Here is a 27,479-nt window from a genome sequence, read left to right on the forward strand (position 1 = left end):
TTAATTTTACTTTTTATTTTTTATTTAAAAAATAAAATAGATAATACAAACAAACAAGCAAAAATTGTACTCCTATCAACAACAAGTTCATTCTCGAAAAAGTTATTAATTTTATTTTTGTTTTTAAAAGAATAATCACACTATAATAAAAACAATTTGAAAAATAGATGTTCTTTTGAATTTCATGGTTTCTATTTTTGAAAATGTGAAAAGTAAAAAATAAAAGGGGAAATTTCAGTACTACAAAAAACAATTACAAATTAGTTTAAAATTTTATAAATATTAATTATTAAATTTATAAATTTTTTAGTGTATTTATATATATATATATATATTGCATCTCACTGGGTGTAATTTTCTCAAAATAAAAAATATTGAATGAAATCAAATACTACTAAAAATAAATTATGTAATTGATCCCACGGGAGACACATGATTATTTTGGGATTAATTCTATCAAGACTTTCCTACTATTTGTAACACTTTATTCTCTTTATTGATAACTCCGTTTAAATTGATCCCTTTAATTATAAAAATTATATAAACACAACTCTTGTGAAGTTGAAGTTGGTCTAAAAGAATGAAAGTAATATATTTTTTAGTTGAATGGTCAAAATTTATTGATTCATAAATAACAGATAAGTTGACATTCACAAATAAATAAATGAAAGAGCCTATAACGTAATTAATCCATTATTTCATTTAAAATAAAATAAAATAATTGCATGTCCCTCTATAATTGAAAAGTCACACAAAATTATATATTGTTTGGAATAACCTACCAAAGTTTAAAAGTCAAAAAGTTACTAAGTGCTTGTTTGGGATCTATTATAAAAATTAAAATGTCAAAAAGTTATTAAAAATGTCAAAAATTCCATACTATAAGTGTGTGGGGGAAGCTATTTTTTTTTTTTTTTATATCCGACAGGTTCAGTCAGTGTACTTTGTAAATAGATTTAGCAAAGTGAGAAGACGTGGCACATCCCAAGCCATGAATTCCCATTAAAAAAAATTCATGCACACCCCAAAAGTCAACAATTTAGTCAGTGTACTGTGCATTTATAATATTTTATTAGACAATTTTTTTTATAAAAAGTAAAAAAATTATTTCGAACATATATCTTTTTTTCTCTACTTTTTTAGTCAAAAAATGCACTTATATAACACATCTCAAACAACCAGTACAAAAAGACAAAAAGTCCATACTATTCGTGGGAAAAGCCTATGAATTCAACTACTCAAAAGTCAAAAAGTTAAAAGGGTAGAGTGGTCATTTTGATTTTATTACGATATTTTATTATAAATTTTTTTGTAAAAAATTAAAAAATTATCCCAAACATACATATTTTTTTCTCTACTTTTTTAATAAAAAAAATTAAAAAGTAATACATCTCAAACAACTACGGAAAATTGTCATCAAAATAGGGTCTTATTATTATTATTTATAGGAGTCGCATTTTAAGGTTTTATTCCTCTTTAATTTTTAATGCCTTTAAGAAGAAAAATAAAATAAAATAAAAAAGTAAAAAATGATCCTAGACCATTCTATTTTGTAAATTTCTTGTTGACGAGGTTGGCGTCAATTATGAGGCGTGAAGGTGAACTGTGAACCAACCACCGCAAATCCAAGCATATGGGTTTAGAAAAAGTAGCAGACAAGCAATATTAAAAAATTAAAAGAAAAAGGTGTAAAAAAAGTTGTGAATTTTAGTGTTTTTTAAGATGGGGAAATGTGATTTTTAGTTTGAAATGAACTAATTTAGGTGTAAGCTTTTACAAGACATTGCTATTCATTTTTTTATGTGAAAAATCATATGGTGAGATGGACCTATGTGAAAAAGAGGTTGATTAAACAAAAACGAATATCCACTTAAAAATTTAAGTTACTTTAACATAACTTTTATTGATTAGATTAATTTGTTTTTAGACACTTCTAAAATAAGGAAACTTATGTTGACTATAACTTGTTTCTTTATACTTTATTGAACTTGACTTGGATTCGATTTGATTAGCGACTTTGTTTAGTGACCAATCATATTGACTTGAAATTATCTCAAGAAATAATTGACCAAGTTTTTTTTTTTTAATTTTTTCATGGGAGATAAATGAATCATGCTTATATACTTTGAAAGCATTAATATGGTTGGTTAGTTTTCAAAATATTTATGAGAAATTTTTTTCTTTCTTTCCAAAAAGCAAACAACATAAAAATTATTTGTGAATTTTCTAAAATTATTTCCACCAACCTAAAAAAAAGAGGAAAAAAAAATGGAAATAATGAGTTTTTTTTTTTTTTTTTTTTGGGCCAAACTAGCTTTTGAAAAAATTTAAGAAATAGATCCTGAAAACTTAAACCAATTCCAAGAAAATCTATTATTTAGTTTAATTGGTTTATTTGCAGCTTCATGTGTAATTATATTATCAAAAATTTTAATTGATCAAAAATTATAATTGACATTTACATTTCTCTTGAAATTTGAGCTTATAAAACTTAATTGTATAAATATATTTTTTTCCCTTTTGCAAAATATTATAAAACACGGTCTCAATCGGACAGAGTGAAGTTCTAACAAAGTATAATTATCATAGTTGATTTACTTTGAAATGATGCCACAAAGAACAAGATTAAATAATTAGGTGCAACTATAAAGATTTATAATGAAAATATTAGTGGAGCTAATTTAGAGATATGTTGGAGTTGGAGAAAAGATAGTTAAAAAAAAAAAAAGAAAAAAAAGAAAAGAAAAATAAAAGAGAAATAGAAGTTAATAACATGTTTGGATCTTTAATTTGTCAAAGAAAATAAAAAATGACATATGTAAGTATGGTTAATAAAATGAATTTGTATATATTCCTTCATTTTTTTTCCTCTTTTATTAAGTTAAAAATATAATAAATTTAACCTTTCACTTTGTTTAGTTCCAATTTTTTTTTATTAAAGAGACGAGTTAGAGAAAAGATAGTTCATCAATAATAGGAAAATAAAATAATATATTTGGATCTTGAATTTGTTATAAAAGTGAATTTGCATCTATTCAGTTTTTCTCTTTTTATTAACTTAAAAACAAAAATGAATTTTAAAATTTCACTACTTATTTATCTCAATTTTTTAAGGCAAAATTCATTTTACCTTTGTGATTTGAGATCAAAACACTATACCTCTTATGATTCAATTATAGCCATAAAGTTTTTATGTGGTTTTGGACTAAAGTGTAACCGTTAACTATAAATGTAAATGATCACAAACCTTCTTTTTTTTTAAAAAAAAATAAAATCTTTCTTATATCTCATACACATAATTTATAATGGCTAATATTAATTCAATTAAATCACAATTAATTATAATTATAATTCTTAACTTTTGATTATATTTTAGATGCTAATTAATTATAAATTCTTAATTATTTGTTATAATTCCAATCATTTTAATTTAATTATATTTTTGTATCAATTCTTAGTTATTATTTATTTTATATTTTAAATCATTTCTTAATTATATTTTAATTAATATATTAATCTAATTTTAAGATTAGAGAAAACGATCAATTTCACTTTATTTTTTCAAGAAATCAAATTTATTTTTAAAAAATAATGTGTGTGATATAACTTCTATTAATTTGGATGAAAAAATTAACAGTGATAATTTAATCCAAAATCACATGAAAACTTTCTGACTATATTTGAACTAGGGATAAAGTGTTCCAGTCCCAAATCACGAGAAAGTAAAATGAAAGCGAAAATTTCATATCAGTGTAGAATTTAAAAATTAATTACAAATTAATGATAAACTTTAGCAATATTAATAATTAAAATTATAACATTTCCGTTCATATGTAATAATTTTCTTAAATTACCATTGACATGTAATTTTTCTTTTTTCTTTTTTTAAAGCCAAAATAATGTATGAAGAAAAAAAATTTTAAAATTTATTTTTTGGAGAACTATATGCAAATGGGAGAAGGGAAAAAAATTACCAACATATGAGGGATGTAAGTGACACTTGCACCTTTACAGTCTTTCATTTGCACCCCACTACAAACATAGTTGCACCCCCTGTGTTTGTAATTTCTTTTTGCCATTCTTCCATCTGCATTTAGTTTCCTATTATTTTTAGGGAGAATTAAATGCATGTAAGAAAAGGAAAAGATAATTATCAACGCAGAAGGGAGTACAAGTGACACTTGTATCTGCACAATCTTTCATTTACATTCCACCACAAATATACTTATGCCTTCATGTATTGATAATTTTTTTCTTTCTTCTAGCTTGATATAGTTCCACTTAATTTTAAAAGAAAAATACTATACGTCTTAAATTTCAGAGATATTTAATTATTTATTTAGTAGAAAATGTTTGGAATAATAAAAATAAATATATTTTTTAACTTTTTACGAAAAGATATAAAAAAATAAAAATAATATAATTTTAAAAAATAAAAAGATAAAAAATATACTTATATGGTGTATCCCAAAGCAAGTCTAAGGCCACGTTTGTTTGGCAGATTAAGTTAAATGAGATTATTAGTGAGAGGATTGTTAATGAAAAGATTGTTAATGTGTGGATTATTGGTGAGGGATTAAATAAAAGTGTGTTTGTTTTGATGATAGTGTGAGAGATGATTAGTGATGGAATTGTTAAATTATTTTTAGGACGAATTGCACTAACAATTCCTGTAGTTTGGGATTTGTGTCACTTTGGTCCATGACTTCTCAATTGTGACACATTTGACCTTGAATTTCGAATATTATTCCAAATAAGAACAATTGAAAATATCATTGCTCAATTTCAAGGGCAAAGTAGTTAATTTAACAAAATATAAACTAATTTGATAAAAATAAATGCCAAAAAAATGTTTTTGAATTTTTTAAAAATAATTTCTACCCACCAAAGATAAAATTATGTAAAATTGATAAATATTTTAGACATTTATTATTATTTTTACTAAATTATTTTTTATTATGTATTTGGATGATGATCATGTAATAAGTAGTTATTAAACTTTTAATGTGTAATCGATATATTTAATATATGAAATGTTTTTAGTTTTGAATTTTTTGATTTAATGAATTGATTTAATAATTATATCAAAGTTGTCGCCATCTTTGACTTTTGGAAAAATAAAAACTAATTCAATGAAAATAAAAAAACACCTATTACATAACCATCATTCAAACACATAATCAAAATTAATTTGGTAAAATAAATAAATAAATAAAATATTTGTCAAATATTTATCAATTTTACATAATTTTATCTTTAGTAGGTTGAAATAATTTTTAAAAATTCAAAAATCTTTTAATCAAATTAATTTATATTTTATCAAATTGACGACTTTACTCTTGAAATTGAGGAATGATATCTTCAATTGTCCTTATTTGAAATAAAATTCAAAATTCAAGGTCAAATGTGTCACAATTGAAAAATCATAAATCAAAGTGATATAAGGTCCAAACTATAGGGACCGTTAATGCGATTCGCACTTATTTTTATATAAAATAAATAAATAAATAAATTATTTCTATATTAAAAAAATTAAAATAAATAGGTGCACTTGGTAAAAAAAATAAAATTAAAAAAATAAATTTTTTATATAAAATATATTCAATCCCCTCACTATTTTTTTTAATTCTACCTAAAATTCACCTAAACTAATTTCACTATTAAACCTATAATATTTTGTTACATCCAAACAAAAATTTAATAATTCTACAAATTGATAATTTAATTAATCCTTCGAAACCCCCCAATCAAACATTCCTAGAGTAATGCCTTTTAAAGCGTTATCATGAGCGGTTCCACAAGACCAACGACTTTTAACGTGTTATGACCGGCGGAGTTCAATCAAAACGACTTCGTACGCTCCATTTTAATGAATGGACCATTCTACCCCTCAACTTTCTCAAAACTCCTCAACCGTAGATTTTCATCTGATCAAAACAAATCTCTAACTAGGTCCCAATGCTCTCATCCACAGCAGATCTTATCCATCTCTCTCTCTCTCTGCGCGAGCGTCCATGGCTTGTTTCTCTGCAAATCAGCTCTACTCTCTTTCATGGAGGTTCTCTGTTAAACCTAGACCACAAAACCCCAACTGCACTCGCTCATGGTTCGTTAACTGTAGAAATCGGACTCTCAGCCCTCTATCCAATTCCAATCGCCGGCCTTCACGAGCTTCTCTTGATTCTACGTGTGTTGGAATCGAAGCTGATATCTCAGAGAGGGCTTCGACTATCCGAGAACTCTGTGAAGATCACATTCCAGATCATATATTGCGCAGGCGAGTTTTCTTTCATTTTCCTTTTTTTCTGGGAATTTAATGGGTCTGTTTGGTTCCAGAGAAAATAGGGGAAAGGAAAAGGGAAAGCAATATGAGCTCTTTCTTCTATTTTTTAATTACTAATCAAGTTTCGTTCTTGATTTGCTAATCTAAACAGTTGAAACACAAGGCTCAGTTTGGTTAGGATGAAAATGGTAGAAAGTGAAAGAAATGATTTTTTTTTTTTCTTAGTTTGGTTAGCATAAGTTTGTTTAGGATGAAAGTGGTAGAAATTATAAGGAAATTAATTTTCTTGTACAATTCAGCATAATAGCATGGTAAGCTTTCAGTTTCTTGGAAAAAAATACAGGAAAATATAAAAAAAATAAATAAATTTGTTATAGAAGCAGTTACTTATAATTAGAATTCCTATTTTCTTATAAAATTTGTATCTTAATCAAATTCATATGAGAAAAAGATATTTTCTTTTCCTTTTCAGAGAGAGAGAGAGAGAGAGGGTATGTTTGGCTCCTGAGAAAACAGATGAAAAGAAAAGGTAAAGCAATCATACCTCTTCTGATTTTCAACAGCTAATTAAGGTTTGCTCTATATTTGCTAATCAAAACAATTGAAACTATGAGATCTGAGTGTAACGATGTTCCTTTTCTACTAGTTCTCTTACTTACTCAATAACCAAACTTAGTGTAATCAAGTATTTTTCTTTTTCTTTTCTCATTTAACTGATTAGTATTAAAGTAGAATGATGAATATAGCCCAATGATTGGTTTAAAAGCAAGTTTTGGCTTTATGGTTTTCTGGATTGCTTTTATTTTCTTTGTTTTGTGCGCGATGATTGACACACTAGGACTGCAGAAATGTACAATACAAGTCTTTTTGAAATGTGCTGAAAATGGATCGTATGAAAGATACTGATCAGAATTGGTTTAACTTGATGCAGGGTGGAAGAGGTTGGATTTGTTGTGCCTACAGATGTGCAGCGGAAAGCTTTGCCGATTATGCTTTCTGGGCGTGATTGCATACTTCACGCTCAGGTTAATTTGTGCTTCAAGTAACATTCACAAACTTTCTATCTGTCAAATTAGCTTACCATCTTACAGACAGACTCATGCTTGGCCTAATATTGTAAATCCCATTTTTTGGATGCACTGGATCACATATATACCATAGTTAGTTTCTCTTCAAACTTGTCTTCCGTCAGTAATCTTTTGCTGAAAGGAATATAATGACACACATGGTTAATGAATTCAATAAGATTTGATGTACATGATTGATTGCAATCTGATGGATTGGTTATATATTGGTTATGGTTTTCATATGTATGTTCTTAAATGAAAAATAAAGTTGTTGCTCTTTCTGACTCTGTAGCAGTGACAGGCTAATGTAGTTGGTTTTTTTTTTTTTTTTTTTTTTTTTCTTTTCTTTTCTGATTTGGCCCTGTAGACAGGTTCTGGGAAGACCCTGGCATACCTGCTATCAATTTTTGCAGTTGTAAACACTCAAAGATCATCAGTGCAAGCACTTATTGTGGTGCCCACTAGGGAACTTGGCATGCAAGTATGAATATTGATGATCACTACTACAAATTTTTTTTTTCTTTTTCTCAAGTTAAAAAATTTATATATGACTTGAATCTTACCAGGGCTATGATATGTGTTATTCTGATATTGTAATGTTTTGATAAACATGATTACAAAAGTTGCTCGTATGCTGGCTGCAAAACCTGCTGAATTTGGAGAGGAGGCATGCTGTGTTATGGCTCTTCTAGATGGTGGAATGCTGAGAAGACATAAAAGTTGGTTGAAGGTATCATGTTGATTTGTATGATCTTACGAATGCTTTTTTTTTTTTTTGGTTGTATGTTTCCCGCATTAGAATTTTGATAAGAAAATTTATTTATAACTTGCTCTTATTGTCAGGTGGAGCCCCCTACAATAGTGGTTGCAACTTTGGGGAGTTTGTGTCAAATGATTGATAAGAAAATTCTTAAGCTAGATTCAATGCAGGTGTTGGTAATTGACGAGGTAATAAGTGAAATATAATTTACTCTATTTGTTTCTTACTTGGCTTTTATTCTTGGGATTGCCGTCTTTTCGGCCAAAGATTTTAAAGTTTAGCTTCCATATGGCAGGCAAGACCCCATTAAAAGTGGGCGATTGGGTTTTGCTTATATTGTTAATGTGCATGTATGTTGATATATAGAATACATATATTCAGCATTTGCTAGCGGCGACATCTGCTTGAGAGCTTTTAATTCTTTTGAATGATCAGAAGAACTTCTTTGAAGTTTTATAATTTTTTTTTTTTGGGGGGGGGGGGGGGGGGGGGGGGGGCTTTTGGGCAAGGTAAGTGGCTGCCTCTTTTTGTTTGAATGATAAGGTGCATTTTTTACTAAAAGGATCCAATATGGGGCATATTTGGCTTCTCTCATTGTACAGAGGCTCATAAATTTTAGAGTATTTAATACAAAAGTTCATCACAGGAATTGACATGATATATTTTGTGCCTTCTAGGTTGATTTCATGTTCAATTCTTCTAAGCAAGTCAGTTCACTTCGAAAGCTTCTAATATCATACTCACTAAGAAATAATCGTCAGACTATTTTTGCCAGTGCATCAATTCCCCAGCACAAACGATTCTTATCTGACTGCATTCAGCAAAAATGGACCAAGGTTTGCTGATGGAACCTTTGTTTACATGTATTCGTTATTGGGCTTTAGCTCAATCTGCCGGTTATTGTATTACTTGCATACTAAATTGTATTTCCAACAGGATGATGTTGTTCATGTCCATGTAAACCCAGTTGAGCCAATGCCATCATGCCTGCATCACAGATTTGTGGTAAAAGAATTTGGAACCATGAAACTTGTTCAGTTTTGGTGTTGCTGTATTTCATATTCAGTTTATTTGTATATATAAGATCCTGATCTAAACAGAAACTATTTTTTTGATGGCATGCTTATCAGATGTGTGGTAAAAATGAAAGACATCAAACCTTGCTATCCTTGTTACGGGGCGATGCACCTCATTCTGCCATAATTTTTGTCAGCGTACAGGTTAATTCTGCCATGATTCTCAATTAATTTAAAATATATATTTGATATAGGACTGGCTTGACCCAAATAATTAAATTTGACAAATGTGGTATCTAACTCATGGTTGATGACTTGAATAATGTGTTATTTTTACATCGATATTATATCCGACTTCTTGTTCGTAATGTTCGTAGTTTGTTGCAAACTAAACATTGGTGACTCTAGTTAGTAGGTTAATATTATTTTCCAATTTATATTGCAGTCCGAGAAGTCAAAGAAGGCTGGCCATGCTCCACCAACAACTCTTCTAATTGATTTGTTGAAGACTTCTCTTCCAGGGTGTTTTGATATTCTTATGCTGGAGGAAGACATGAATTTCAATTTACGAGCAGCTTCGTTATCTGTAAGTACTGTTCAGCTCATGGATGCTAGTTGTATCTGTAACTCTTTATTGCATCCATAGGAAAAAAAATGGGTTGAAAATTGGATTAGATAAGGTCATCTCTGTATATTATAGTATTTGATGTTTCCATATCACATTAGAAGATTCAGTTCAAACGGGGCCAACATATGTAATCCATTCAATCTTTCTAGTGACATGATTGGTCGAAGAAAAGATTGTAGACTTGAACAAGTTGGATTAGGCCCTCATTTTTTAACCTACCCCAAGGCCAGCCCTATATGGACTTATCGTGTGAATAATAGCATACAAAGTAAACATGACAAAATGAAACTTGTTCTTATTAATTAAATGATGGAACTGTTCTATGAAAAAAAAAAATCCCAACCCACATCTCCTAGATTGCCTGTGGCATACAACTAGCAAGTCACATGTAAGACTAAACGCATTGGGAACTGGTTTGCGCTAATCTAAACCCTTGAATGAAATATAACTTGGGAGGAATGACATATTTTGCTATTTTCTTCTTCTTCTTTTTTTCTTTTCTTTCTTTCTTTCTTATTTATTTATTTATTTATTTATTTATTTATTGGGTACTAAAAATGTACAAGACAATTTCTTATATCTTATGCTCTGTGGTAAAATGGACATTTAGGTGACAATTCCTTTCAGTTTGGTTTCGGAAAACTTGGTGGTGGCTGCTTTGTTTGTTCTATTGAAAATGGTTCTTATCCTTCCCTTTTCTTTTCCCTCCACAAATTCCTACACATATCTATGATCCAAACACAGCCTAAATGTCTGTTACTCGCTTCTTGAATACAGGAAATGAGACAAGGAAGAAGCTATCTTCTTGTGGCAACAGATATAGCAGCCAGAGGAGTTGATCTTCCCAGAGATAACCCATATATATAACTTTGATCTGCCAAAAACTGCAGTGGATTATCTTCATCGAGCTGGGAGGACAGGTAGGAAACCATTATCAGACAATAAATGTTTTGTTACTAGCATTATAACATCAGAAGAACGGTTTGTGTTACAGAGATTTGAAAATGAACTCATGTTTCAATGTATTGAGGTGTTTCTATAAATTCAATTTTAGTTTCAGTTTCATTCAATATTAGCTTCATCCCTCTCGTTCTTCTCTCCATCCTTTTCAAATCGTCGATCGAATCATGAATCATTTTGCCAAAACCAAGAATTGTGAACCGTATGAATCATGAATCGTATGTTTCACTTTGTTTAACATAATATATAGTAATCATATCAAATCATGAATAGTAAGTTTCACTTTATTTAGCATAATATATAAATATATATATATACACATAAAAATACGCACATATTGTTTAAAATGAAATAAATATCATAACTAAATTGTGTATATACATATAAAACCATGACATCAGTATTTTTAATTGATCTCTTTTTCTATTTTACGAAAATTATGTCATTTCATGTATTATGTAAATATAATTGAAATCGTAGTGTAACAATTAAATTGTATGATACGCTCAATTTGAGATTTAATAGCACAAATTGAATTGTTTTGGTTAAAACCCATATCGAATCATACAAATCAGATCGTGAATCGTAAGAGTCTAACAGGCATGTTTCTCTCCTCTTCTTCAGCTCCATCTTTCTTTCTTTCTTTCTTCTTTTTGTCCCCTTTGGTTCTAGTTATCTTAAAGGCAAATTACATTAACGGTCCTTATAGTTTGGGGTTTGTGTCACTTTGGCACCTGACTTTTCAATTGTGACACATTTGACCCTGTATTTTGAATCTTGTTCCAAATAAGGACAATTGAAGATACTATTGCTTAATTTCAAGGGCAAAATTATCCATTTGATAAAATATAAACTAATTTGATAAAAATAAATGTTCAAAAAATATTTTTAAGTTTTAAAAAATTATTTCTACACACAAAAAATAAAATTATATAAAATTGATAATTTTTTTTTGACATTTATTTATTTATTTATTTTTACCAAATTAATTTTTATTATGTATTTGGATTATGATTATATAATTGGTGGTTGTTAAAATTTTAATGTGTAATCGATATATTTAATATATAAAATGTTTTTAGTTTTGGATTTTTTAATTTAATGGATTGGTTTAATAATGATATCAAAGTTGTTGTCATATTTGACTTTTAAAAAAATAGAAACTAATTTAATGAAAATAAAAATAATCACCTATTACATGATTATCATCCAAACACATAATAAAAATTAATTTGGTAAAAAAAGTAAATAAATAATATTTAAAAGATGTATCAATTTTACAAAATTTTATTTTTAGTGGGTAGAAATAATTTTAAAAATTCAAAAATATTTTTTTGACATTTATTTTTATCAAATTAGTTTATATTTTATCAAATTGACGATTTTGCCCTTGAAATTAAGCAATAATATCTTCAATTGTCTTTATTTGAAACAAGATTCAAAATTTAGGATCAAATGTGTCACAATTGAAAAATCAGTGACCAAAGTAATACAAGTCCCAAACTATAAGGACTATTAGTGTAATTTGCGCTTATCTCAATTCCTTCTCTACCATTTGGCAAGAAGAAATATATTGAGTTTGATTTTTTGAAAATTTAATTTAATTGTCATTATAATTGAAGCAAGGAGAAAACGAAAAATGGTGCTAAAGATGCGTTTGGCGGGCATTATGAAAATTATTCTTCAAAAAGTGTATCTTAAATTTTCCCAAACAATACTATGTTTAAAGGATGTCAGTTCATGAAATCCTAAGATTTCAAGAAATAGGATCACATTTGTCATGTGGGTATAAAATGACAATTTGCATTAATACAAAACAAGAAGGGATATATGCATATTAGTGTAGTTGATAGTATTTCAAGTTCTTTACAACTTTGGTGCCATTGTCAGACACAATGCACATATCTCACTAAACCTCATTTCCCACTCTAAATTGAGCAAAAAAAAAAAAAAAATTACAAACAAAGAGAAAATGATGATGATGCTCATCATATCACAACTCCATCTTTGATTGGTGAGTTTTTCAATATGATGCTAATACCTGAACGGATATAAAACCCTTCCGAGGATCTATCAGCCTCTTGTATGCCCTGCAAATTCATACAAAAACAAAACAAAAACACAAAATTAATTTAACTGAGTGTGTGGAATCTTGAAATTTTCTTTTCTTCTTCTTCATTTTCTTGACAACCAAAGGAAAAGTTTCGAAGGCCTGGACCACCATTTTTATCCTGAAATCATTAGTCTTTCCTATATTTTCCACAACAAATTATTTGAAGAAACATTCCTCTGAGTTTGCAATAATAACATTCTTCCCGATTCTAGCATTCTTGTCAATGATGCAGTCTCTGCATAAAATCATAAAAATGGCCATCAGAGACCGAAAAAGTTGCAGAGAACGATTTTCTAGGAAAATAATGGAAGTGGAAAAGTCTAAGTTAGTCTGTACTTGATTCTTGTATTTTATCCTATTCCAATCGGAACTCTTCCCTCAGCTAACATTGCTGCAATTTCAGCATCGGTTTCGTAGTCGTCTGCACCAAGCATCACCGTGTCCTGCATCATCATCATGTTCCAACTCATTTTAGAGAACATAATGAAATATGATCGTGCAACGGAGAAGATAATAACCATATTTAAACGACGAAATGATATTTGTACTGAAATAAAGAAATTAAATCCATTTCATAAGATAAAATGAGGAAGTTTCTATATTCTACATAAAATCTGCTAGTGTAAATTGTTATGTAATTATGCAATTATGAGGTCAAGAATATAGTTATCTATGAATTATGAACAGACCTTTAAGTGCACATTGGAGTTTATTCGGGAACGGATCCCAACAACACGTGCTCTATAAAGCAAAATTAGTTGAGAAACTGCCATGAGATAGGATTGAGGCCTCGTTTGACAAGTTAACATTTTAGTCAAAAAGTCAAAAAGTTACTAAAAAAATCAAAAAGCCTATAATCTATACCAAAAAGTCAAAGATTCCATTTTCTCTATACTTTTTGCACATTTTTTCGTAAAAAATCAAAAGGTCACCCCAAACATACTAATTTTTTTTATCTCATATTTTAGTCAAAAAGTTACTAAAATAGTATGTTCCCAAATGAGGCCTGTATCAACAATCTGCAACAAAATATTGGAAGAAAAAAATGGTGGCATATCTAAAAGCAGGACACTATATACTTGAGATATCCCTTCACAAGTCCAAGGAAACTTAAAAGTGCAAGGAAGATTACAGAATGTAGCTATCTCTATGCCGAGGATAATGAACACTGACAATTTAATTAAAAAGAAAAAAAAAAAAACAAACAAGCAAAACAAACAAACAAAATTGAGATACACTAAACTCCAAGTCAAAAAAATCTTTTTTGATTGGATGGAAATGAATGAAGAAATACTCATTCGTCGTATATTGAATCTAAAACTTTGGTTCTTCTGAGAATTTGTGCTACTTTATAATGCATATAAAAGTAAATCATGGTTTATACCAAGCAATTTACTTCTTAAATTTTTTAATTTAAACGAAATGTTAGTGAAAATATTAAAAAAAAAATAATAGAGAGCAAAAAGGGGTTATACCATCGAATAGAAAGAAAAAAAAATGAGTTAAAGAATCAAAATCAAAAAGAGAAAGAATCCGCAAGCCAAAGAGATCTTAGATCAAATGCACAAAATGTTATTGAGCTAGATAAAGTTCAATTTGCATCATATTTCATATTTGGAGGTGAGAACTCCAATGGAATCTGTTGAATAGTGCTCATATATTGTTCTTAAATTTATGAACCCATACTCTATTTTAATTGTAATTAAGGCTCCGTTTTGTATACATGTATTTCAAAAGAAGGGATTTGAGGTTAAATTTTATAAAAGTATAGGAGAGTCATTATGGCTAGCTTGAGAAACTAAAGAGAAAACTAGAGTTAAAAAATAGTAACTTCTTAGGATTTTTGTACAATTAGAATCCTTAGTATGAAGTATTTGAAATATTTTTATTTTATTGCTAACGAATTCATCCCTATAGAGTAAACTCTAGATACACTTAATCACCTCCCAACCACGTGTTTCAGGTGAGTCTAGGTGCATCACCAAGAAATATTGCCCAAAATGTCTGAGTTTATGGTTTGTCCCAGAGACGTTTGAATGAAGAATTTGAAATAACTACTTTTACATTGTTATTTCAAATTCATCAGGATAAAGTGCTTAAAATCAAATTTGAATCATATATCTAAATTATCAAATCTAAATGTGAGCTAGCTTTTTTAACGATTAGTGTCCAATCCTTTCATTTCAAATCCATAAGCAGCTTGCAAAAATTAACAACAAGAGAGAGAACTAAGGGGATTTGATGACCTGAAAGAAAATATAATGCCAATAGGTTGCTCAAATGACAAACAGAATGTAACCAACATTATTGTTATGCACAAAGATATGATCTATTTTAACTCTTGCCATGAGAATTGAAGTTCTGGGAGCATACTGGAATTAAACCTGAAAACATTGAGATTTACCAACCTTGATATTGTCAATCGTTGTTGGTGGTAAATTTCTTCTTGATGTATACATTGGCTTCATAGAAACTAAATCTCGGGGGCTGAAAAGGCAGAAGGAAATGTTAGAACTTTTTTTTTTTTTTTTGAAAGCATTTTTGTTTACTGATAGAATCTCAGTATTAACTGTCATAAAACAAATACTAGAGAGACTAGCCTTTTGAATGAACTTATCAAACAGACTACATTCCATGGACTTTCTTTCCCTTCTACCAAACAATGCGAAGTAAAATATGGGTTTTCTGATACTTACATGTGCAGTAAGAGCAAGGTTTGCTTCAAAAAAGGATCTAATTGTGCCAATGTCTTCCCAGTAGTCGTTAAATAAATATGACTGCAACATTATGCCAGACATGGTTTAGCTCATTGCCCAATATGCATATACACGAGAAATAAAAAACTATATGTCATAATTGTAGAGAATGATTAATTTTTTCAAGGGAAACAAAAAAAAATTCTATGTAAAATGTCTACATAAAGAGAACGGTTAGAAAAGATTTGATGCTGACCTTTATGAGGAACTCTTTGGTTGAGGCAGGGATTATCTCTGGCCCGAAGTCATTTGCAGTTGGGAATCGCCACCTGACTCAACAAGAATGCATAATTCTTAGTGCTTCCTCAATTTTGACATTGCTTGCTTTAATTTCATTGATAGCATAACCAAGCTGGTATAATTTTATTTTCTCTTCATTCTATTTTTATATTTTAAAATTGTTTTGCATATATCTGACCCTTTCAGATCTTATAGTAGCGACATAATAGTGTAGTGTCATGAGATAACTTCAATTGTTTGGTTCCTTAAAAGGTTTAGAAGTATCTCCTTCTTGAAGACATACACTCCCATGGAAGCAATGTATGGTTTCCTTTCGGCCTCTTCTCTCAAGAGTCCCAAAACTGTTGTATCTACTACCTAAAGCAAACAAAAACCTTAAGCTGAGTCGGCATATACTGCAAAACTTTGAATTATCATTTGATGTTGCGAAGTTATCATAAATTCAAGTATTACCATTGCCTTCAAATCATCTCCTTTGGGCTTTTCGCTGAATAACATGACCCTTCCTTTCCTTTACTGTCTATCTTCATCAAACCAAAATCTGAAGCGCGGCTAAAATGAAAACCAAGAAGAACATTTTGAACCTCAAAGGCCTCAGGATCATGCTTATTGAGTCAATATATAATTAGAGAGTTAAAACCACTTGGGAAGCCAAGTTGTGAGAAAACAATAACCAACCTGTCAGCCATTGGCAGACAAGAAAGAGTGATATCAGCACCGCTTTGACGATGATTCTGAAATGAAGAATTCAAGTCTTCGTGTCAGAAATAAGTGTTTGAATGCACGAACAATGTCAAATGACAAAGCTCAGTATAGGAAAAATAAAATTCAGTGGTTTACTTTGAACAAAGTCCATATGAAACTGGAATAGAAACACCTAGCCAGTGCAGCTAGAAGTGTTACTCTGTACCTCAAAAAGCCAATGAAACTGCCTCACTACGTCAGCTGTACCTTGGAACCACCTTTTACCCTCCTTACCCGGAGTCTGAGTCGCTGCCAGAGCTTGTCACAGAACAGAACAATTTTCAATTTAACCAATCAATCACATATCAACTTACAAAAGATCATCATACAACACGTTCTATATAAAATTGTGACGTTGACTAGAAATAACATACCTCGACATAGCCATCTCCAAAGGTGACACCAGCTCCAAGGTTGTAGGCGTGTGTCAAATGCCTATTGAGTGATGCGGAGTTGAACTGAGTGAGAATGTAGACTTTGTTGATTCCACTATTGATGCAATTGCTCATTGGCACATAAATCAAACGGTATGATCCTCCAATAGGGACCTAAAAGTAGAGAATAGGAGATATAATGAGTAGGCAATAAGCACGAATATAGATGAAGCACAATGACCTTTGTGAATGTAGTTGGGGTTAGTGGGGGGAAAGGTTGTTGGGAGATTGAAAAAGAAGACCTACAGCAGGCTTGGCACTGCTTTTAGTGAGAGGTAAAAGACGAATACCGGCTCCACCTCCCAGTATAATTGCCACGACTGTTCTTGGGTCCCTTTTCTCCATCTCTAGGTCTCTCAACTGTGCAAAAAAAACACATTTTGTTATGACAATTATGTAATTAGGACCCCTCCTACAACTACAAAAAATAGATCAAGCTCAAGCTTTTCAATGAGCATCCCATAGTAACTTCTTAAAAAACTAGGCTTGCTATTGCATTTAGTCTTGATAAATAAGTAACTTTATTATAGTAGTATGCATCATTAATATTATCAAATTATGTAGGCTTGTCTTGTCTGTAAGATTTTTTGAGAAATTTAATACACGTCCCCTTATTATCATTTGCTGCCCCTAAAGTTAAAATCTTGTGTCCATGCATCAAACCTCCCCCCACCCTCAAGTTTGAAAAACCAAAAACCTTATTATAGATATAGTAGTGTTTGTCATTAATATTATCAAATTATGTTATATAGGTTTGTCCCTTAAGATTTTTTAAGAAATATAATTAAAAGAGAGAGCTTGAGAGCTAGAGTTGCTTACATAGCATGCATGGAATTGGAGGATTGAGCCATGTTATCCAAATTCAATTGCATCCACGTTATCCAAATATAATTGTTTTTGTTTTCATGTGACCCTTCAAAAAACAAACAAACAAACAAACGAACAAACAATATGTGCATTTATAAGAAAGCCCTTAAACTGAGTTTGTGATTACCAATTGAGGAATATGCTATAGTTCAGGATCTATTGAGTGTGTTTGGGAACTTAGTTTTTAGGTTTTTTTTTTTTTTTTTCACTACAAGACAAAAGTTTTACAAAACCAAAAAAAAAAAAAAAAAAAAAATCCAAACAAAATATCACATCAAACCCCATAATCATTTCACTTTTTCTCTCACAAACATCACATCCAATCACAAAAAATCCAACTATCTTCCCAAACACAAAAAAAAATTTCTCTAATAATATCTTACAACTAAAAAAACCTACATAAAAACCCACTTCTCAAACACCCACATTATGTTATCTATGGAAAATGATTTACAAACAAAATTTTGTACAAAACACTCATCCAAAATGATGTGAAAATGATGTGACAGTGACATTTGAGAAATTACGAGTCATAATGGTGGGGTTTTGGTTTGAAATGGAACGCATAGAAACAACCTCATCATGCTTTATCAAAATTTTGTATAAATATTTTGTTTGTATATCATTATTCATTATCTATGATTGAGAAACAAGTGAATGAATGCATGTTGCGCCCTCTAGTGTGAACTTTGTTTGGGTTTGAATGGACCTAATAAGATGATCTGAACTGTTCAAAATGCAGGACATGTCGAACAAATTATTCATGTAGAAAAAATAGATTGATTGAATATCGAATGCCACATGATAAAAACATCTTTAAAAAAAGTAAATAATAAATGTGATTTTGTGAATAAACTTTTAATTTTTGAAGATGTGATTAGATATGTGGCTATTATGTCCAATCAATTTGATTTATTGTATAAATAATCTACTCAATAAATCTTACAAAATAATAAACGATTCTAATCATCTTAATATGTTGAGAGTGAATCTCGTCGAACCTAATAGTTCCATTCCCAAGAAATAAAGACCATGTAAGTCATATGAGGAACTAGACAAAATATGAAATATCAACGAGTATGATTCTTTAGGATCTACTTATATTTATCTGATTTTTCTATTTTGGAAGAGTTTTTTGTTATCATTTATTAGGACACCTTGGGATGAGAATTATGGACTCTGGAGGTGTGAGAATGAGGACACCTACATCAACATCTAGTTTTCATTTTCATCATCTTATTGGATAGCAAGTTAGGGCATAAAGCATAACCTTTTAGAATTAACTCACTTGCACTTCACTAATTTTGCAATTGCTTTTCCCATTTTTCATTTATATGGTATTTTCAATTGGTATCATTTGAATTTGATATTTTGTCTTATTTGCTGTTTTAACTTATTGTCTTTATTAACTATTTTAGCTTCCAACCCTCTTCCTAAATAGGGCCATGACAATTTTTTTTCCTTCAAAAAAACTATATAAAAAAAAAAATCAATTGGTAAAAGATTAATCAAAAAATAAAAAAATCTATATAATAAGACATAACGGTTTTTGAAAATATATAGAATGTATCATAGATACATTTCATTTGAATGGTCTAGATCAATCTTAATCAATATCTAACGGTGGAGATCAATTTTATTCCCGCCTAAACATCTTTCTCTGCCACGTCTGCCTCCGCCCAAACACATCGTAGCAAACAGTTATCCTCAACTCTCTCTCTACACGTTCTCTCTCTCACATTCTCATAAGAGCATCTCCAATGCATCCTCTATATCTTCAAATATAGAGGATTTGTTGCTCCAACACATCCTCTAAATCCATCTCTATTTGGGAGGAGGATGAGTTGATCCTCCAAATATGAAGGGAGGATGAAAAATAGAGGATGCCCTCCAAAACACTATTCATTCTATATTTTTTATTATATTACAAATAACTTTTAATATGTAAATTTAATTTTTATAAAATTGACATCATTAAAAAATGTGAAATCATACCTTTAAAATGAGTATAATATTAAATATATTTTACAAAAATTTTAAAATTAAATATTTGTTAATGAACAAAAATTACTTTTGATGAAGGGAGGATGAAGGGTTTTGAAGGTTTGTGGTTGGAGTTTGAATGAATAGTAACACACTCTATATCTACTTTTTGAATAAAAAAAATTATTTTCATCCTCTTGGTGAGAGGATTGGGTTGGAGATGCTCTAAAAGAGACCTGTTGAATTCTCTCTCTCTACTGTGTTGCACAGACGATCTGAGATGAGATCGCATTGCTGAATTTGATCTAGGGCTTTTCGAAACAATGATCTTCAAGGCGCCGTTCTTCGTGTCAACCTTGATCTGATTGATCTTGTACAGATTTGGAGGGAGGTCGAGACGCCAATGAGTCACTCAGATCTGGTTTGCGATGATGATGGGTGGTGGTGAACATACTTGACACCACTGCAACTCTTTGTTCAATGGCTCGAAAATGGCGAAGAGAGAGAGAGGGTTATAGGGTGGAGAATATCCGGCGAACAGCGTTCCGATCACGCATCCCATGGCTCAGTAGTTCTCGCCTTGCCGTTGCTTGTAACGCCCTCAAAATAATACATAAAATCTATTACATTAAACATGCATTGATATAAGAGAAACCATCTATTTCTATTCATTAGAGTTGTTCTTACAATAGTATTACATGTTAACAACAAAAGCACATGCCCTGCGGGCTTACAGCTTTCCAAGTCAACACTTGGTTACACAAAAGAAGAGTACTAACTCTATACAAAAGAAGCCCTTGGCTTGGTATACATGTAATACAGACAAAATAATCAAAAAGAGTCTTCGACTCTCATCATCGTCCAAGCTATGTCCTTGGAGGTGGCATGCTACCTGTACCTGAAAATAATGTCCCATATAGGGTGAGCCAATGCCCAGTAGAGATATGCGAAACACAGTATGGGCAATAACTAAGACATTAGCGGTTGATAAATGTTCAATTCCCATAAATCAATTTATAACCACTGGGTTCATATTTCATTTCATTTTCCATTTCTCATCTTACAATAGATAAACATACTAGTTGTATCACATCTCAACAGATAAGCATACAAGCTGTATCCACATTTCAACAGATAAGCATATTAGCTATATCAACACTTCCAAAGATAAGCATATGAGCTGTATCAACACTTCCATAGATAAGCATATAAGCTATATCAACACGTTAACTGACAAGCATATGAGCTGTATCAGTGGAGTCCATCCCCTATCTCTTCCCAAACAACATCCGGTTTAGAGGTCCATCCCCTATCTTCCCCTAAACCGTGGAGTACATCCCCTATCTCCTCCCACAGACACAACGTATACACACATAGGTCACATACTCAATCAATCAATACATAACGTTAATGTATTCTATCAACCGTCATACTCTATGACATATCCAATTGATTAGTTTTAGTTTGCCTAATCATTATGCATTGTCTACAACAATCAAAACTACTCTCCACCGGTAGCCCAAGTAATTATTTCTAAACAGATAATAAAAGCTTCAACAGATAAAATATCAATGTTTTCAAAAGTGAGCGATTAATAAATCCAACTCCACCATTCTACTATATAATGAGCCAATTTCATTATTTCCAACTCAATTCCACATATCAACACATTTCCTAAATTAATTATACCAATTAATTTACACAACAATTTAGGGTTCTCACCCCATTTCCCAATATTGACCCAATGGTCCATATATCAACAACCAACAATGTTATCATTATTTTGGAACCCAAATTGCACATTTTAGAATCAAAATAACAAAACCCTCTTTTAACATTTTGAAACCTTAGATCCCAAAATCAAACTCTTTATCAAAACAACCAAAAATCTATGTCAAAGACCATAAGAGTGAGTAGGAATCCCTACCTCAAAAGTTGACACCCAACGAAGAAGATGATGAAAACGAAAATGCTCCAAATCACAAGTTTCCCAGATCAAAAGATAGCCCTCGACGATCAACAACTTTTTTGTAAAGGCCAAAGGTGAGCAAACAACTCCTACTAGATCAATACCTAGAGAGAAGGCAAGGTTCTAGAGAGAGAGGCTCAACAATGGAGTTTTTGGAAAAGTAAGAGAGAGAAGGGATGTGAAAAAGTGATTTTAAAAAGTCAAAACACGGCGCCTTAAACCAGTCGCCCCGCTCGAGCGTGGAAACCCCTGCTCGAGCTTCACTCACAGACCTATAGCGATCCCGGTATTCCCTGTTGTTATTGAACTGTAATCCGGACTTGGTCCCGTAAATTTGTTGTTGTCTTATCCTCTTTTCTATCCCTTACTCTTTATCTTAGAGCTTTGGGTTGTGTTGGACTTGTTGGGAATAGGTTGGTGATGTTTTAAAACTTAGAAATCCTTGCCCAGATTTTGGTCCCTCCGCTCGAGCGGCTCTTTTGACGCTCGAGCGGGACTCTGTTGTGCTTGTCCGCTCGAGCGGGGGTGTTGGCGCTCGAACGGGGAGATCACCCATCTAGTATTTCGTCTGCAGTGGTATACGCTCGAGCGGGGAGTTTGACGCTCAAGCGGGCATCTTGTCTGTAATAGTTCTGGAAGCGTGCATCCGCCGCTCGAGCGGGGGATTGGACGCTCGAGCGGGGATCTGTGAGTGACACTCGAGCGGGGAGTTCGACGCTCGAGCGGGGCGACCTGTATAACACACCGAGATTCAGCTTTTTGAATCACTTTTCCATTTCCTTTCTCTCTCTTACTTTTCCGAAAAAGCCATTGGAGAGCACCTCACTCTAAAACCGAACTTCTCTCTTAGGATTGATCTAGCTAGAGTGTTTTCCTCACCTTGGGCCTTTGTAAGAAGTGTGTTGATCGTCGAGGGCTTCGTTGTGATCCAAGAAATTTGGGATTTGGAGCACTTTGATTTCGGGTCATCTTCTCTATTTGGGTTCTACATTTGAGGTAGGGATTTCCTTGTTCTTTTTCAATACTTCGTCTATAGATTGACATGTGGTAGTTTTGTATTGCATGAAAACCATACCTATGTTGGGTTTGTTTGAAAATCATGAGGAAACCTAGAGTTGGTTGATTAAGAATGGATTTATTGTCTTTGGTTGTTCGTTGGACTGTTCGTGGCGTAAAATAGCATGTTGTTGTTGAAACATAGACAAGCCCTAATATACATGTGTCTTGATAAATTAAAAGAGGGGTTTTGTTCTTTGGGCAAATACTTGTGTATTTTGGGTCTCAAATGAGGTCTTTGTTGTTTATTGTTGTTGATTGAACCTGTTTGGTCAATGTTGAAAAAGAGGGAGAAAAACCCTAACTTAATGATTATGACTTAATTTGCATAATTAATTTGGAAGGTTATGAAAGGAATGGAATTGATTTTGGGAAATTGAGAAAAGTGTTTTTCTTTGAAATAAGTGGTGGAACATGTTGATTTGGAAAATCATGAAAGTTGACTTTGAAGGTGAAGAACGAAACTTTAACTCTATGTGAGACATAGAAAATAAATATGGGAATTGGGTTGTTGTGTTATGCGTGTCGAGTGCACTTATTTGGGGAATTTAATTTGTAGCTACCATGCTTGGGTTGTTGATGGGTTTGGGATTTCATGATAATTGAGTTTGTTAATAGATGTACAATATACATGCATCTAGATGTTTTGTCCTTGGTCATCGGTGGAGGATGACGTGATTGTGTTGAATTGTTGGGTATACATTACACCATTGTTGATTGAACATCTTATGTGATGAAATGTTGAGATGCATCATATATGTATACTTGTTAGGGAGGAGAGAGGGGTTGTACTCCAGTGTGTGTGAGAAGATAGGGGATGGACTCCACACACCTATGTGTTTATATACCTTAACACACTGTTGGTATCCGGATAATTTATATGTATGTTTTACATATGTTGGTTATGCCTTGTTGTATTGTGATTGTTGGTGTTATACACTGCGCTGATAATCAGAGGTACCGTTACCTTCCAGCTAGCGACTGGTAAACTGACTGCGCTGAGAATCTAAGGTACCACACCCTTCCAGTTAGCGCCTGGTAAACTGGTATGTTGTTGTGAGAGGTGTATCTTTGGCTTACTACGCACATGGCTAGTAGAGCAAAGTTTTGTTGTTGATATTTCAGTGTGTTTGGGAATATCATGGATTGTGTTGATTACGGTTTTGAAGGGCCGAGTTGCCTCTTTGGTTTATGTTATGCATGTTGGTGAATTGTTATTTCTTTTTATAACAGTGCATGTATAGATTTGATTGTATCGGGAAGAAGCCAAAATGTCATATTTGTCTTTTGGAAAGTGTGAAGGAAAACGGATATTTTTAAATATATGTATATATAGTTTAAAAAGGGATACCTGTGTATGTTTGGAGAATGGAAGAGAGTAGTGGGCTTGGTGAAATTATTTCCTAAGGTATTATTAATGTTATGAAAGATTGGGAACAGGGATTAATGAAAAGAAAAGAAAATTGAATCGCCTATGGCGTTGATTAAAATGGTTGTTTTCAAGAAAAGTTCATACTTATGTATATTTTGTATAAACTGTCACATTACTATCCTAGTATGAGATTGGGTATTCATGATCATAGCTATCTGTATGTTGTTATTGTTGAGGGACATGTTGAGATCCCTACTGGACTATATGTTCATCCCACGTTGTTGAACCTTTTTCAGGTGTTAAGCAGGTTGAGCTGCAAGATTTGGATCTATTTATTTACTGGCCACGGGGCCTCAATTATGTTGGCGGAATGCCATTGTTGTAAAAGGGTTACACCCTTCTTCTTGTACCTTAAGTGATGTAAGCCCAAGGGCAATTTATTAAGTATGTTCATGTAATATTTACTTTGCATACGAATGAGAGTATTGTTAATCACTTCTACGGATTGAATGTATGAGTTTATTTCCGTATGTTATCTCTGAAATTGAATTAAGTTAATGAATTTGGTAATGACTCCGAGTAATAAAAAGTGGGGCTTGACAGACCCCCGCTCGAGCGTCTAATCCGCCGCTTGAGCGGCGAATACACACTCCCAGTACTTTTGCAGAACCAGGTTCCCGCTCGAGCGTAACACACAAACTCCCGCTCGAGCGTCCAAATCGCCGCTCGAGCGTACAACACCACAGAGAAGATACTGGAGGGTTGATTTTCCCGCTCGAGCGCCAAAAGCTCCGCTCGAGCGGACAGGCCAAAATCTAGGCATCTAGTTTTGGTTTCTAAGTTTAACCAACCTGTTTCAAACCTTCCCAACACAACCCAAGACTCAAATACAAAGAGTAAAGGATGTAAACAAGATATACACAACAACCACCTCCACAGAACCTAAGTCCGGATACAACAAATAAGAAAAGGGAGACCGGGATCGCTATATTGCCCGAGCCGGCGCTGCCACATCGGATTAATAGAAAAAAATAAAAGATTTGGAAATGGGTTTTTTTTTGCTAGCCGAGAAATTGGGGAATGGTGGTTTTTCTCAAGGGTGTGGGAGTGAGGGTTTAGAGAGATGGGAAATTGGGTTGAGAGATTCATTACCACTCCTTTCCCTTTATCCATTAAAAAACAACACCTTTTTATTTTTTACTTTTTATTTTGATGTATATGAAACTGGTATTTGATGAATCTTTTTTCTCTTTGTTTCACTTTTTCAGTTTGATGATGATATATGGATGATGATCCAAGTTAGGCTTTGTTCCATTCAATCGGTGTATCTTCTTCAGCTATTACATTCGAAGGATCTCTAATTTTCAAGCCCACATTGAACTTGTGCCTCTGCATTCTACTGCAACCAATGCTCTGGAGCACAAAATATATTGAGAGCACAACTTTTAGGCAACTAGAACTAGATTGGAAAAGTAACCCGAATTTTCAGAATTTAACGCTCAATCTGTTTCAATAGAAAATGCTTTTTGCATTTTCTTGTGTTTCCTATGAAAGAGAACATTTTCTATGGTCATAGAAAATGAGTTAATTTTAGCGGAAAGTGTTTTATTTCTTTTAAAGGTTAAAAAAACGTTTTTTAGACTAGCCCATCTTTGATTTATTATCCATTCAAAGACAACCCTTTGTTTTTTTTATATAATTTTTATGTATTTGAAACTGGTAGTTGATGAATCTTTTTCTTTTGTTTCACTTTTTCAGGTTGATGATGATCCAAGTTAGGGCTCTCTTATTTTCTCCCTCTCTCAGCAGCACTGTAATGATGTATTTGGTATTTTTCTCAATAAAATATCTATTTCAAATCTCCCGCTGGTTTTGGTAGCCCATGGTTTTCCAAACCCATTTTTTGGGAGTGGTTGGAGGCTTTTTTGAATTATTTTGAGTTGGTTTCCACGTGGGCTTATCAAGCAACGCCTGTTGATGCAAACTTGGTGGACTTGGACCGTGTTTGGTTGGTTATTATTTGAAATGTGGTGTCTTGGACCCACGTAACCCACGTTTAATTTAGTAAACGGGCTGGTGGATTTGAGTTAGGCCGTGGGCTAGTGTATGTTGTTCAGCCACGATTCTACTGAATTGTTTAGTGGGTTGTATAATTGTCCATACATTTATAATAGAGGGATGCTTGAGGATAAAAATGATATATGAACAATCTTGATTTTTATTTATGTCTTCTTTTTTGGGTACATGCTGATGTGGGGGTGTTTTAATTAGTTATTTCATTAGTTTCTCTTTTTTTGGGGTATGAGATTTATTATATTACTACGTGTAATTTTGTCTTTAATTTATGACTTACCAAGAAAAAAAATTCTCTTAGATCTTCTCTCCGATCTGCTTTAAATGGGTTTCATTTTGAAATATGTTTTGATTTCTGAAAAGTTTCATTGTGTTTGGATTTGAGTTTCTAAGATTTGGGTTTGTGTTTGTGATTTTTAATGTATTTTAATGAATTTTCATTTAGTTTGAAAATGAATCTAATTTTTGTGATTTTCACGAGCATACGCTAGTAACATCATATTAGATAAATTTTGATTGATAACGCATAAATAGAAGCCAAATAATCACCATTAAAAAAATTTCATAATGAGAAGAAATAAATACTAGACACAACTTAGTAATTAGCGAGAAATAATCAAATAAAGATTGATTCACTGAACTTCTAGATAAGAGTGATCAACTGAGTTCTTTTTTGTTTTTTTGAGAACATAGAAAATATATATAATAAAAATAACAACATACAAAACAATATCCTAAAAGGCCATACAAACCATACAACAAAAGGAACAGAAAAAAACAAAAAAATCATTCAAAAAAACCAGCTACGATCCAAGAAAAATCACCAATCTCGACATCAAATCAAACAAGATCTGCTTGTAAGCCTGCTACCCAATTTTGTCGCTGCCATATTTTGGACATAGCCAAAAGCTAGAGTTGGGGAAAAGGTACACCCACAATGGTATGGGAGAAGGCTTGAGACATGAGAAAACCATTATGGGCATAGAAAATCCAAAAATCTTATAGCGACCCCGGTCTTTTCCCATTTGATTATTGTATCCGGACTCAGGTTCTGTAGATTCTGTCATTGTATAATTGTTGTTGTTGTCCTTTATTTTCTCATTTGGAATTATAGGATGTGTTGGGCAGGTTTGTTTCAGGTTGGTTGGGTTTAGAAAC

The 27,479-nt window shown here is 31.9% G+C and overlaps 1 protein-coding gene, 2 long non-coding RNA genes and 1 pseudogene across 8 annotated transcripts in view; 2 read left to right on the plus strand and 2 right to left on the minus strand.

The window, feature by feature from the left end:
* LOC145794975 (uncharacterized) overlaps positions 1 to 27,479 on the minus strand; it is a 120,817-nt gene that overhangs the window by 26,003 nt on the left and 67,335 nt on the right. The gene's annotated exons all lie outside the window — the stretch shown is intronic.
* LOC114284412 (DEAD-box ATP-dependent RNA helicase 58, chloroplastic-like) lies at positions 5,934 to 10,824 on the plus strand (annotated as a pseudogene). The gene is made up of 10 exons (XR_014335004.1): positions 5,934 to 6,277; positions 7,215 to 7,308; positions 7,718 to 7,832; positions 7,965 to 8,080; positions 8,194 to 8,298; positions 8,788 to 8,946; positions 9,047 to 9,115; positions 9,241 to 9,330; positions 9,572 to 9,712; positions 10,532 to 10,824. The product of XR_014335004.1 is annotated as a DEAD-box ATP-dependent RNA helicase 58, chloroplastic-like (transcript).
* LOC114274500 (glucose-1-phosphate adenylyltransferase large subunit 3, chloroplastic/amyloplastic-like) lies at positions 12,482 to 17,615 on the minus strand. Of its 5 annotated transcripts, none has more exons than XM_082877499.1 (10): positions 16,942 to 17,615; positions 16,734 to 16,816; positions 16,502 to 16,557; positions 16,277 to 16,375; positions 16,107 to 16,180; positions 15,780 to 15,852; positions 15,524 to 15,604; positions 15,236 to 15,314; positions 13,164 to 13,270; positions 12,483 to 13,062 (listed from the first exon to the last, which is right to left on the minus strand). In XM_082877499.1, exons 4-8 carry the CDS (start codon positions 16,319 to 16,321, stop codon positions 15,246 to 15,248), a joined length of 342 nt encoding a protein of 113 aa, XP_082733625.1. In that variant the 5' UTR covers positions 16,322 to 16,375; positions 16,502 to 16,557; positions 16,734 to 16,816; positions 16,942 to 17,615; the 3' UTR covers positions 12,483 to 13,062; positions 13,164 to 13,270; positions 15,236 to 15,245. The 5 variants fall into 5 exon arrangements, 4 of the variants coding, with proteins under 4 accessions (XP_082733625.1, XP_082733623.1, XP_082733624.1 ...); XM_082877497.1 differs by having other exon boundaries at positions 16,664 to 16,816; XM_082877498.1 differs by having other exon boundaries at positions 16,734 to 16,825.
* On the plus strand, positions 13,891 to 26,473 carry LOC145794974 (uncharacterized). The gene is made up of 2 exons (XR_014335006.1): positions 13,891 to 15,938; positions 25,517 to 26,473. It is a non-coding gene; the product is annotated as an uncharacterized LOC145794974 (long non-coding RNA).

This window comes from Camellia sinensis, chromosome 7 (assembly GCF_055761805.1).
Source record: "Camellia sinensis isolate YWXY chromosome 7, ASM5576180v1, whole genome shotgun sequence".
Lineage (NCBI taxonomy): Eukaryota > Viridiplantae > Streptophyta > Magnoliopsida > Ericales > Theaceae > Camellia > Camellia sinensis.